The sequence below is a fragment of the Rana temporaria genome, chromosome 2 (assembly GCF_905171775.1).
Source record: "Rana temporaria chromosome 2, aRanTem1.1, whole genome shotgun sequence".
Taxonomy (NCBI): Eukaryota; Metazoa; Chordata; class Amphibia; order Anura; family Ranidae; genus Rana; species Rana temporaria.
The window spans coordinates 57,462,026-57,474,992 of NC_053490.1; the positions used below are offsets into that span (position 1 = coordinate 57,462,026).

At 45.9% G+C, this 12,967-nt stretch overlaps 1 protein-coding gene across 1 annotated transcript in view; it reads left to right on the top strand.

The window, feature by feature from the left end:
• Nucleotides 1-12,967, top strand: part of DYNC2H1 (dynein cytoplasmic 2 heavy chain 1) — a 613,609-nt gene that overhangs the window by 261,737 nt on the left and 338,905 nt on the right. Inside the window, exons 59-61 of the mRNA XM_040339316.1 lie at nucleotides 8,258-8,381; nucleotides 10,893-11,014; nucleotides 12,473-12,559. Of these exons, the coding sequence (XP_040195250.1) occupies nucleotides 8,258-8,381; nucleotides 10,893-11,014; nucleotides 12,473-12,559 (333 nt within the window). The remainder of the gene's footprint in view (nucleotides 1-8,257; nucleotides 8,382-10,892; nucleotides 11,015-12,472; nucleotides 12,560-12,967) is intronic.

A 12,967-nucleotide genomic window follows, 5' to 3' on the forward strand; every position in this document is an offset into this window, starting at 1 on the left:
GCTGTGATTGGACACAGCCGTAATGTAATCAGGAGGGCCAATCACAGAGCCCTCCTGCCGCATTGGGATCGCGCCGATGCGTGGGCACATGCGAGCGCAATCCCTCTTCTTCTTCTTCTGGATGTTCCTAAACGTCCACTAAGAAGGAGGAAGCGCCCACCCAGCCATAAATGTACAGTGGCCGGGTGGGAAGTAGTTAAACACTCCTAAAATGCTACTACAAAAGGCTAGTACCAGCATTTTTTATCCAGTGATTTTTCCAGCGTTTTTTTACCTTAAAAAATGCTAGTGTGCATGGAGGCTTAAAGGAAATAAAAGCTAAACAAATGCTGTTAGGAGCGTTTCTGCCAGAAAAACACTCTAATAAACACTACAAAAACTATTTTTTTTCTGCTCCTAGACGCTGAAGGTCAAAAAACACTACTAGCCTAATGTAGTGTGCATGGACACATAGGAGAACATTATTTCGCTTCTAGGAGCAGAAATAAATGCTAACAGCTTTTAGGAGCTTAAAAAAAACACTAGTGTGCATGGAGCCTGACATGCTGCCTGGAGTATAGATAAAGCATGGTATGTTAGCCAGTAAGTTAAGATGACTGTATTTAACCACTTCCCGACCGCCGCATGTATATATACGGCGGCAGAATGGCACGTACAGGCACATTGGCGTACCTGTACGTCCCTGCCTTCTAGCGGGTGGGGGGTCCGATCCGGTGGGGGGTCCGCTCCGTTGCGATCGCTCCCCGGAGCTGAAGAACGGGGAGAGCAGTATGTAAACACGGCTTCCCCGTGCTTCACTATGGCGCTGCATCGATCGAGTGATCCCTTATATAGGGAGACTCGATCGATGACGTCATTCCTACAGCCACACACCCCTACAGTTGTAAACACACACTAGGTGAACACTAAATCCTACAGCGCCTCCTGTGGTTAACTCCCAAACTGCAACTGTCATTTTCACAATAAAGAATGAAATTTAAATGCATTTTTTGCTGTGAAAATGACAATGGTCCCAAAAATGTGTCAAAATTGTCCGAAGTGTCCGCCATAATGTCGCAGTCACGAAAAAAATCGCTGATCACCGCCATTAGTAGTAAAAAAAATAAAAAAAAATAAAAATGCAATAAAACTATCCCCTATTTTGTAAACACTATACATTTTGCGCAAACCAACCGATAAACGCTTATTGCAATTTTTTTTACCAAAAATAGGTAGAAGAATACGTATCGGCCTAAACTGAGGAATTTTTTTTTTTTTTTATATATATGTTTTTTGGGGATATTTATTATAGCAAAAAGTAAAAAATATTGCATTTTTTTCAAAATTGTCGCTCTATTTTTGTTTATAGCGCAAAAAATAAAAACCGCAGAGGTGATCAAATACCACCAAAAGAAAGCTCTATTTGTAGGGGAAAAAGGACGCCAATTTTGTTTGGGAGCCACGTCGCACGACCGCGCAATTGTCTGTTAAAGCGACGCAGTGCCGAATTGTAAAAACCCCTTGGGTCATGTAGCAGCATATTGGTCCGGTCCTTAAGTGGTTAATAGACTGCATGCAAAAATGTACGAAGATGCTTCCTGCAGCGTTGAGCCCAGGTTCTTACTTGTGCGAACACAGACATTGCATGTGATGCGGTGCCAATCGCATGCGATGTCTGTGCAATGCGAGTTCAGCCATACAGTTATCTGACCTCGCATTGGATTCGAATGGAAATGGTGCAGGGACCTTTTTTTTCCCTGCACTGGAATCGGATCGCATGGGTGTTCTTGCCCATGCAATCTGATTCCTGTGCGAGTTCACAGCTCACACTGCGATCTGTGAACTGATCTGGAGGTGTCATTAACATTGTATTGACACTCGCAGCGGTTCACAGAGGGCAGTGTGAACTGGCTGCGGGAAAGAAGCCATGCGGAGATCGGTGCTGGAATTGCGCTGGTTCCTGCATCGCATATGTGTGAACCTAGGCTTAAGGTGCATTCAGACTCGAGAGACGAATGACCAGGTTGAAGCACAGTGACTGCACAGATAACTATAAGACCCCTTTCACATTGAGGCGTTTTTCATGCGGTACAGCGCTAAAAATAGCGCTGCTATACCACATGAAAAAATCATGCCCTGCAGGCTTCAATGTGAAAGCCCGAAGGCTTTCACACTGAAGCGGTGCAGTAGCAGGACCGCTCCAAAAGTCCTGCTAGCCGCATCTTTGGAGTGGTATAGGAGCGGGGTGTTTACCGCTCCTATACCGCGCCTTCCTATTGAAATCAATGGGAAACCGCGGTAATACCGCCCGCAATGCTGGCGGTATTAACCCTTTTTCGCCCGCTAGCGGGGGTTAAAACCTCACCGCTAGCGCCCGAATATCGCGGTAAATACGACAGTATATCAGCGCTAAAAATAACGCGGCTATACCGTCACCGCACCTCCACTGCCCAATGTGAAAGCAGCCTTAGTGGTCAGAAGATAAATGTCATGTCTGAGGTGTGTTCAGCACTACAAGACAATTCATCAGCTTGTCGCCTAGTGACTGTAGGGTGTAAGGTGTGTTGAAGCGGATGGTTAATCCGCTTATGATTTGCCTTCCTGTTCCCTCCCCAGCATACTAATAACATTTTTAGTAAAACCATTTAATTTTCATTGCATGCCTTTTTTTAGATCCATGTCATCACTATGCTTCCTTATGCAATGCAGGCCGATCATGAATAGTGCGAGAGGCTGGCAGGGTGCTGTGCATAGCTTCTTGAAAATATTGCTGTACCCTTCCGCCATACTGCTCTCAAGACCCTTCATCCCTGATGCAGGCAGTGGGCTGGCTCTTGGGAGAAGTTTGGCAAATATCAAAATACATTGATGGGTATAAGTCAGTCTGGGTGTGGGGTTTCCAAAATAGATCTATCCTTCTGCACTTGCTGGGGAATGTATCTGCATGGGAACAAAGGAAAACATGCTGCGAGAGACGCAAATGTGATTTTTGTGGCTAGCTTATCATGGAGGAAAATAAAAATTCCCTTGAAAAAGCCAGACCAGAAAACCACCCTCCTATGTCTGTAGGCAAATTAATGGAAACAAAAACAGTTTAAAGTGTATGTGCTGCCAAAACGTTTTGCTTTAACCACTTCAGCCCCGGAAGGTCTTACCCCCCTTAATGACCAGGCCAGTTTTTGCGCTATGGCACTGCGTTACTTTAACTGACAATTGCGCGGTCATGCAACGTTGTTCCCAAATAAATTTGATGTCCTTTTTTTCCCACAAATAGAGATTTTTTTTGGTGGTATTTGATCACCTTTGCGGTTTTTATTTTTTGCGCTATAAACAAAAAAGGCTGAAAATTTTGAAAAAAATTGCTTTAATACATATCCAAAAAAAATAAAAAAAAATAAATGTCTTCTTCAATTTTGGGCAATATGTATTCTTCCACATATTTTTGGTAAAAAAAATCCCAATAAGCGTATATTGATTGGTTTTCGCAAAAGTTATGGCGTCTACAAAATAGGGGATATATTTATGGAATTTTTATTTATTTATTAATTTGTTTACTAGTAATGGCTGCGATTTGCGATTTTTAATTGGGTCGGACAACTCGTACACTTTTGACACTATTTTGGGACCATTCATATTTATACAGCAAACAGTGCTATTAAAATGCACTGATTACTGTATAAATGTGACTGGCATATAATATATATATATATATATATATATATATTTTTGATTGTTTTTACTAGTAATGGCGGCAATCAGCAATTTTTAGTGGGAGTGCGACATTGCGACGGACAAATTTGACCCCGAGTGACCCTTTTTGGGGACCAGCGACGCCCATACCATGATCAGTGCTAAAAAATGCACAGTCACTGACAGGAAGAACACAGAGATCCCTGTTCCTGATTACTAGGAACAGAAGATCTCTGTGTACTTCCCTGTCAGAACAGGGTTCTGCCTTGTTTACATGTGGCGCAATCGCAGGTGTCCGGCAGATATCGGGTCCGCCGGACCCGCAGAGTGGCTTCCCCCTCTATGCAGCGGGCACAGTATCTAGTGCATGAAACAAGTGTACAGGTACGTTGTTTCGCACAGTAGAGACACTCTGCCGCAGTATATATGCAGTGGTCAGTCTTTAAGAAGTTAAAAAGTACTGTATTTATTGGAGTATAGCACTCACTTTTTTACCCTGAAAATAGAGGGTAAACTGTGCCTGCGTGTTATACGCAGGGGGCTGTGGAAAGTTTTTTTTCCTGAAACTTCCCTCTTAAAGTTAGGGTGTGCGTTATACGCCTATGCGTGTTATACACCGATAAATACGGTAACTCCATTTTTGTTGAGAAAAAAACATTCCCCTCTGGGTGATCTATGTACATTGCAAGGATTTTAACAAACTTTGTTGCAGATCCCTACCTTTTGTTATTCTGAAGAAATCACTGTGCGTTTGTCTGTGTCCATGTGGGAAAGTGAATCTAATAGGAGTGGTTTCATAATTATCAATCAGCTGTGCACCTGCAGGGCTCTAATGAGGAAAGCTGCTGGGCATCCATCCCTTTTAGATGTGATTTCCTATTGGGAGTATCTCACCAAAAATGAACTTTTTGTTGCAGGAGATGCCTGAAATCTGATTTGTATCTTAGGGCAGATTTCTGGGAACATCAGTGAGCCAATCACACAAGCAGGAAATTATGTTTCTGGGGAGCATTCTGTACACATTCTGTATACAGAACACCTCCAGGTAGCCATATTGCATTTTACAGAAAATAACAGAGCTGCAAATTAGAAGGAAAGGTCGTTTTTAATAACGTTCAATTACAATATGACTTGTGTTGAAATTGTATACACTATATTATTTTTTTATTTGCTATTTTTTCCCCCATGAAAGTGGAGTTACCCTTTAAATTTGAAATTAAAGCATCAACATCAATTTTGATATGTGTGTCTGTGTGGGACTTCGCCAGTACAGCCGCACCATTCATTCACAGATATGTGAATGAATGAACTACAGTAGGTGTTTGTGATATTGTGCTTTTAGCACGACAGCGTCGCGCTGATACTCGGCGACATGGTGCCGAGATCTCGCCGACATCTTGCACTCACTGGAATAGTGACAGCACATCCCAGCAAGCGCGTCATAGAAGCGACGGGAGATCCGACTTGGATTCCCGCCAATTCTACACGTGTGCGGCGTTTGCTATGAATCCTGAGGGGGAAGTCCCCGCCGGATTTTAAATAAAAATCCGGCATGGGTCCCCCCTCAGGAGCATACCGGGCCCTTAGGTCTGTTATGGGTTGTAAGGAGAGCCCCCCTACGCCGAAAAAAACGGCGTAGGGGGTCCCCCTACAATCCATACCAGACCCGTATCCAAAGCACGCTACCCGGCCAGCCAGGAAGGGAGTGGGGACGAGCGAGCGCCCCCCCCCCCCTCCTGAGCCGTACCAGGCTGCATGCCCTCAACATGGGGGGGTTGGGTGCTCTGGGGCAGGGGGGCGCACTGCGGCCCCCCCCACCTCAGAGCACCCTGTCCCCATGTTGATGAGGACAGGGCCCCTTCCCGACAACCCTGGCCGTTGGTTGTCGGGGTATGCGGGCGGGAGGCTTATCGGAATCTGGGAGACCCCTTTAATAAGGGGGCCCCCAGATACCGGCCCCCCACCCTAAGTGAATGAGTATGGGGTACATCGTACCCCTACCCATTCACCTGCAAGAAAAGTGGTAAAAACACAAATAAACCACACAGTGTATTAAAATATTTTATTAGTCTGCTCCGGAGGCCGCCCCCTGTCTTCTTTATTAGCTCTTTTACCAGGGGGGGCTTCTTCTTTGACGTCTTCGGGTGGGTGGGGGCCGCCGTCTGGTTCTCTTCCACCGCCGGGGGGGGGTGGCTTTTAAAAAAGCCCCCACCCCCCCGGCGGGTTTCCTCCGGCGTCTTCGGCGGGGCTCTTCTTCTTCCGCTATCCCGACGGGTCTTCTCCGCTATCCGGGGGGTCTCGCCGCTCTCCGCTGTTGACTCGTCGCACCCCGGTTCTTCGTCTCGCAGTCCGGTCCCTTCTTCCGTGCTGTACGTCTTCTTCCGCGCTGTGACGTCATGTTCTTCACTTCTCTTCTTCTCCCGATGTTGACTCGCCGGTCCTCCTCGCTGCAATGACGGATGCGCGCCTTGCATCGGACCTATATAGGCCTCACAGTCCCATCATGCTCTGTACCTACCCATGTGATACCTACCACGTGGGTAGGTATCACATGGGTAGGTACAGAGCATGATGGGACTGTGAGGCCTATATAGGTCCGATGCAAGGCGCGCATCCGTCATTGCAGCGAGGAGGACCGGCGAGTCAACATCGGGAGAAGAAGAGAAGTGAAGAACATGACGTCACAGCGCGGAAGAAGACGTACAGCACGGAAGAAGGGACCGGACTGCGAGACGAAGAACCGGGGTGCGACGAGTCAACAGCGGAGAGCGGCGAGACCCCCCGGATAGCGGAGAAGACCCGTCGGGATAGCGGAAGAAGAAGAGCCCCGCCGAAGACGCCGGAGGAAACCCGCCGGGGGGGTGGGGGCTTTTTTAAAAGCCACCCCCCCCCGGCGGTGGAAGAGAACCAGACGGCGGCCCCCACCCACCCGAAGACGTCAAAGAAGAAGCCCCCCCTGGTAAAAGAGCTAATAAAGAAGACAGGGGGCGGCCTCCGGAGCAGACTAATAAAATATTTTAATACACTGTGTGGTTTATTTGTGTTTTTACCACTTTTCTTGCAGGTGAATGGGTAGGGGTACGATGTACCCCATACTCATTCACTTAGGGTGGGGGGCCGGTATCTGGGGGCCCCCTTATTAAAGGGGTCTCCCAGATTCCGATAAGCCTCCCGCCCGCATACCCCGACAACCAACGGCCAGGGTTGTCGGGAAGGGGCCCTGTCCTCATCAACATGGGGACAGGGTGCTCTGAGGTGGGGGGGGCCGCAGTGCGCCCCCCTGCCCCAGAGCACCCAACCCCCCCATGTTGAGGGCATGCAGCCTGGTACGGCTCAGGAGGGGGGGGGGGGCGCTCGCTCGTCCCCACTCCCTTCCTGGCTGGCCGGGTAGCGTGCTTTGGATACGGGTCTGGTATGGATTGTAGGGGGACCCCCTACGCCGTTTTTTTCGGCGTAGGGGGGCTCTCCTTACAACCCATAACAGACCTAAGGGCCCGGTATGCTCCTGAGGGGGGACCCATGCCGGATTTTTATTTAAAATCCGGCGGGGACTTCCCCCTCAGGATTCATAGCAAACGCCGCACACGTGTAGAATTGGCGGGAATCCAAGTCGGATCTCCCGTCGCTTCTATGACGGCTCTGTCTCCATCGCGGCAAGCCAGCTCGGCGCTGGCTCCCGCGATGGGGCTCGTAGGTGCTCAATCTCGCCGAGAAAGAGAGCGAGATTGACACAAAATCGGGTTCACCTACTGTACAAGTCACATCTGCCTCCATAGCAGACAGACTTGTAGTTCTCAATGGAACACAAGTGTGGTGATCACTGTGCTTGTGGTCCATTGACGCTTCCTCCAGCACCTCAGTACAGGCAGTGAGCTGGAGTAAAGCCTCGTACACACGCTTGGTTTTCTCGGCAAGAACCAGCAAGAAAACTGCTGGCAGAGCTTTCTTGCCGAGTAAACCGAGCGTGTGTACGAGGCTTTCAGGTTTCTCGTCAAGAAAACTGCCCAGAATCTAGACGAGAAAAACAGAGAACCTGCTCTCTATTTTCTCGTTGTGATTTCCTGCCGAGAAACCCGAGAGTGTGTATACTTACCTGTCGCCGTGGAAATCCGCGCATGCTCAAAATGACTTTGACGCATGCACGGTAGCTTCCTAGGCATAGGTAGGGTGCAGCAAGATGGCGGCAACGGCATAGAATGTGACGAGCGCATGCTCGTCGTACGCGATGACGTCACTGTGTTCTTGCCATTCAAAAGAACGGCAGTTCTTTTGAATGAAGTGTCTGTACACTCGGGCGGCAAGAGATTCTTGCCAAGAATCTCGTCAGGAAAAACATTTTTTTTTTCCTGCCGAGATTCTGGCCTGTGTGTACAGGGCTTAAAAGTTTGCAGGAGCTTGCCTTTGCAACCATGATCCACAAATGCAAAACATTTCAGGCTCCTGTGGGAAAAAAAAAGTAATAAAAACACATATTTTTTTTTTTTTAAAGGTAGACTTGGCCTTTAAATACATTGATTTCCAATGTTTGACTACATAAGACCTATCTGAATGCATACCTTTGTTATTATTTGTTGCATTTCTTCTGTAGCTTTCTTGCCAAAAGAGGAGTACGGGAAGAGATAGTTACATTTGATGCTAGAAACATCTCAAAAGAAATACGTGAAAGCGTGGAGGAACTCCTCGAGAGGAATAATACATCTTTTGAGGCCAAGGTACCTTTCTCCATGTTTACAGGACCCTTGTAGTTCTTTTTACTTTTAGATTTGTTTTACATCTTGAATTAAATTTTATATATTTTAAGTCTGCTGTCATCTGACGTCCTTGTGTAACCTGATAATGACTGAGCCTGTACAGCAGCTTGTGGTGCCAACCTAGTGATTTTGTAGGAAGACTATCTCTGATCACAAACCACTAGGTATACTGTGCACTCTCCTTCCTACTTTGGTAGTTTGCAAGCAGAGTGTAATGCCGCGTACACACGATCATTTTTCGGCATGTAAAAAACAACGTTTTTCAGCATCTAGAAAAAAACTTTGTTTTTTCGAACTTCATCATTAAAACGTCGTTGCCCACACACGATCGTTTTAAAATAAGAATGCTCTAGCAAAGCGCGGTGACGTACAACACGTACGACGGCACTATAAAGGGGAAGTTCCATGCGGATGACGCCACCCTTGGGGCTGCTTTAGCTGATTTTGTGTTAGTAAAAGACGATTCGCGCTTTTCTGTCTGTTACAGCGTGATGAATGTGCTTACTCCATTACGAATGGTAGTTTTACCAGAATGAGCGCTCCCGTCTCATAACTTGCTTCTGAGCATGCGCGGGTTTTTAATGTCGTTTTAGCCCACACACGATCATTTTTTACAACCCGAAAAACGACAGTTTAAAACGTTGTTAAAAAATGCAGCATGTTCAAAAAAAATGTTGTCGTTTTTCAGAACCAGAAAAATTACGTGAAGCCCACACATGATCATTTTAATCTTTTTTAAATGTCGTTTCTTTCATGCCGAAAAATGGTCGCGTGTATGCGGCATAAGAACTGAGGCTGGGTGTAATGTCAGTTAGATATTTCATCAACACATTTGCCACCAGAGGCTTGGGGCTCAATTACACTTGCTTTGGCTTCAACACACATTAACGGCTCTCTGAACGGTAGTCAAAGCCTGTCACTAAATAAAATGCCTAGCTTACAGTCCTGTTTACCCCCTTGCTTTTGCTTTGCTTCAAAATGTATACCCCATGTAGCTTCAGTGGTGCTTCAAAGAGTCTTCAAAGCCTCCATAAAAGTCTATGGCAAAGCTTGCTTGAAGCCACACCAAAACATCATTGAAGCCCCACAAAGCTTGACCGAAGCCCCATCGAGACTCCACCAAAGCCTCATCAAAGCCCCATCGAAGCACCAAGCAAAAGCAAGGTGTAAACAGGACTGTAAGCTAGCCACTTTATTTAGTGATAGGGGCTTTGACTGTCATTCAGAGAGCTTTAACAAAGCGTGTCCAGAGTCATGTTTTGAAGCATTGCCATTAAAGTGATTGTAAAGTCTCGTTTTTTTCCTCTATAAAAATAGTAAACATGTTATACTTACCTGTCCTGTGTAGGGGTTTTGCACAGAGCAGCCTAGATCCTCCTCTTCATGGGTCCCTTTTTAGTGCTCCTGGCCCCTCCCGTCAAGTGCCCCCACAGCAAGCAGCTTGCCATGGGGTCACCTGAGCCGAGCTGCAGCTCTGTGTGTCCATTCAGACACGGAGCCCTGGTTTGGCCGGCCCCCTCTCTCCCCTAATTGGCCAACTGACTTTGATTGACAGAAGCGAAAGCCAATGGCATGGAACTGCTGTGTCTCAGCCAATCAGGATGGAGAGTAACGGATGGTCGAGGCACTCGTAGACATCACTAGAGAAAGAATGGGGTTCAGGTAAGTATTAGGGGGCGCTAGGGTGGCTGCTGCACACGGAAGGTTTTTCCTCTTCCTTTACAACCCCTTTAATGTATGAAAATGCAGTAAGGGAAAGTTTTAATTCCCCAAACAACCAGTAACACTACACTAGATACAAGAAAGGAGCACATAATTTTTAAAGTAGATTTACCCTAAAGGAATGTCATTTGCTTTGTTAAAGCACACTGTAACTTAGTACATTGACATTTAAAAAAAAAAAGAAAAAGTTAACGTTTCACTTGTTTTTCTTCCATTATTGCATCTCAATACCACCGATCACCTACAGCAGGGAAGCTCAACCAATACCCCGTGACCTCCTGCTCTTGGATGTGTCTGGTCAGCAAGCCCAGATCACGTGTTGTTGATCTGCCATCCCAGAGCATCAGAGTGGATGGAGCTGGCGCCGGAGGAAGCAAGTGGCTGTGGAGGAAGCAGGAGCCGCATAAGGCGATGCTTCCTTTATAGCGTCCTCTATGAAGCCTATGTGACAGGATAGCAACACAGGACCTCATTTGGAGGACAAGGACAGAGCATGATCACCCTATTATAGAAACGTCCTGTATAAGGACCCTCCTTACAGGGTCACCAAGTGTTGTTTTAATGAAATATATACATTTATAAATACATTTTTAGTATATTTTAAATAAACTGAACATGTTAAAGTTTATATAATGTGTGTGTGATCAAGTTTACATGTATTTTAGGACATTTTTAACTATGAAGACCTAAATTACACAAACTGAGTTTATTGAACCTCTGCCTGATCTTTGTCTTATTTTCAATGTACAGAATGCCAAAAGAGCCAGTGCTGCTGCAGCACCTCTTGCTGCCTGGGTGAAGGCCAATGTAAAATATTCCTATGTGCTGGAGAAGATTCAACCCCTGGAGAAGGAGCAAGCTGTGCTGCAATCGTATGTATTCTTTATAATCTAATACAATCTTCCAGTCATGTCTAATAAGACTGCATGTTCTCAGTAGTGTATTTAGGCTTTGTGCTGCCCTAGGCCTGACTAAACTCGTGCACACCCTAATTTAAATATGTCGAGACCACACCCCTTGCTGTCTAAGACCCGCCCTGACATTTTCGAGTAGGGAAACTAGTTCTGAGGGCCTGGGGGCAATGAATTCTCTTCATTTGCATAGATTTCCTCTCACTTCCTGTTTGGCTATGGGGCAGGAAGTGAAGGGAAATCTCTGCAGTGGGACAGGGATGGTAAAAAATAAAGAAGATATAACCATGCCAATGGTGCAGCAGAAAACATATAGCACAGTGAGAAAGGTTTGTGTTCCAGGATAATAGGACAGTCAAAATTAGAATCGGCGCCCCCCCCCCACACATGGAGTGGGGGGGGGAGACGGGACTTCCTTTTACACAGGTCGCCGTGTCAACAGGAAGTACTCCTGTATGCACGGCGCTCGTCCCGTCTCCTCCAAGGCAGCCAGCATGTATTTCTTTTGTGGCCCCCGGTGCCCGGGGATTTGTTGGGGGCCACAAAAGACATGCATGTCAAAATGACCAGGCGGGCCGTCCGAAACCGGAACGTGGGCCGGACTTTGGACATGCCTGGCTTAGAATATTTTGTTTTTTTTTAAAAGTCCCAGTTATAACTAAGGGTAGATTGCATGTAATGCCCTAAAAAGTGGATGACTATGGCAGACAAAGAAGAATTCCTACCTAATGATTAGTTGATTAGACGGGTTATGGCGAGAAGGCCAAAATAGATACCAAAACACTCAGATAAAATACCATCAAAAGGCTTTAGGCTTGCATACAAGACTCCTCACCAGGTACTAGCTTGTTTTCATATTCTGTTGCTACCCCATCACAGATGTGCTGTTTGTACATTGCATGAAGGGAACAGCCCTAAAAAAAAAAAAAAAAGACAAGTGCTGATTGGCTAAAGTGTTCTATATAATATTGTCCGTGAACTGGAGAAAGAGTCAACCACTGGGGCATAAAAGGAATATTTGCATACTCATTCTTTACTGTTTTTAAATGAGCAATAAACCCCTTGTTCTGTAAATTTGTGATATAAGTGTTGTGATATTGTGATATAAGTGTCATTGGATCAATAAGGAGGCTGCCCTTGCTTGACTTCTGAAAATTCTAGTTTGCTGTTTATTTATGTCTAGTTTACCTCTGAATTACAGACCTGGAAAGTTGTCAGTCAGCTTTCCTCATCTTAGTATTTGTTCCGTATCTGTAACTCAGAAGCCGTGACGTTTTTATGACAACCAGGCAGCTAACATTTTTTTAAGGCTAGGTCAGCCATGGCAGCCTACACACTTCTCCACTGACAGGTCCTTTATGAAGACAATGCTGTGCTTGTAAATCACTACTTATTGGAGTCTTTTTGTAACATTTCTAGGAATTTCAAAAGAACAGAAGAGAGGAAGCAGAAACTGGAGGATCAGCTTAATACAGTTGGACAGAAAGTGGCAGAACTGAAGGAAAAGTAAGTGTCCCGTTATGTGCTGTGTCATAAACAATATTTCTTGAGATTGACTATGGAAAATGAAAACCTGCAGCATGTGTATCCAATCATACTGGTAAAAAAGATGTTGAGGTAAAACTTTTTTTGTTGTTGCTTTAAACAGAGAAGTGAAGAGATACAGTATAAACTTTTAGGACGCTTAGTCTACAACCATCTTGGCTCCTAGCTCAGTGAAAATAACCTTCTGGACCCCTTACAGTCTGGCTTTCGCTCGCAGCACTCCACAGAAACTGCCCTACTAAAACTCTCTAACGATTTACTAACTGCTAAAACCAACAGCCAATACTCCATACTCCTACTACTACTTGATCTCTCTGCGGCCTTTGACACTGTTGACCTCCCGCTCCTTCTCAATAAACGCCATTCCCT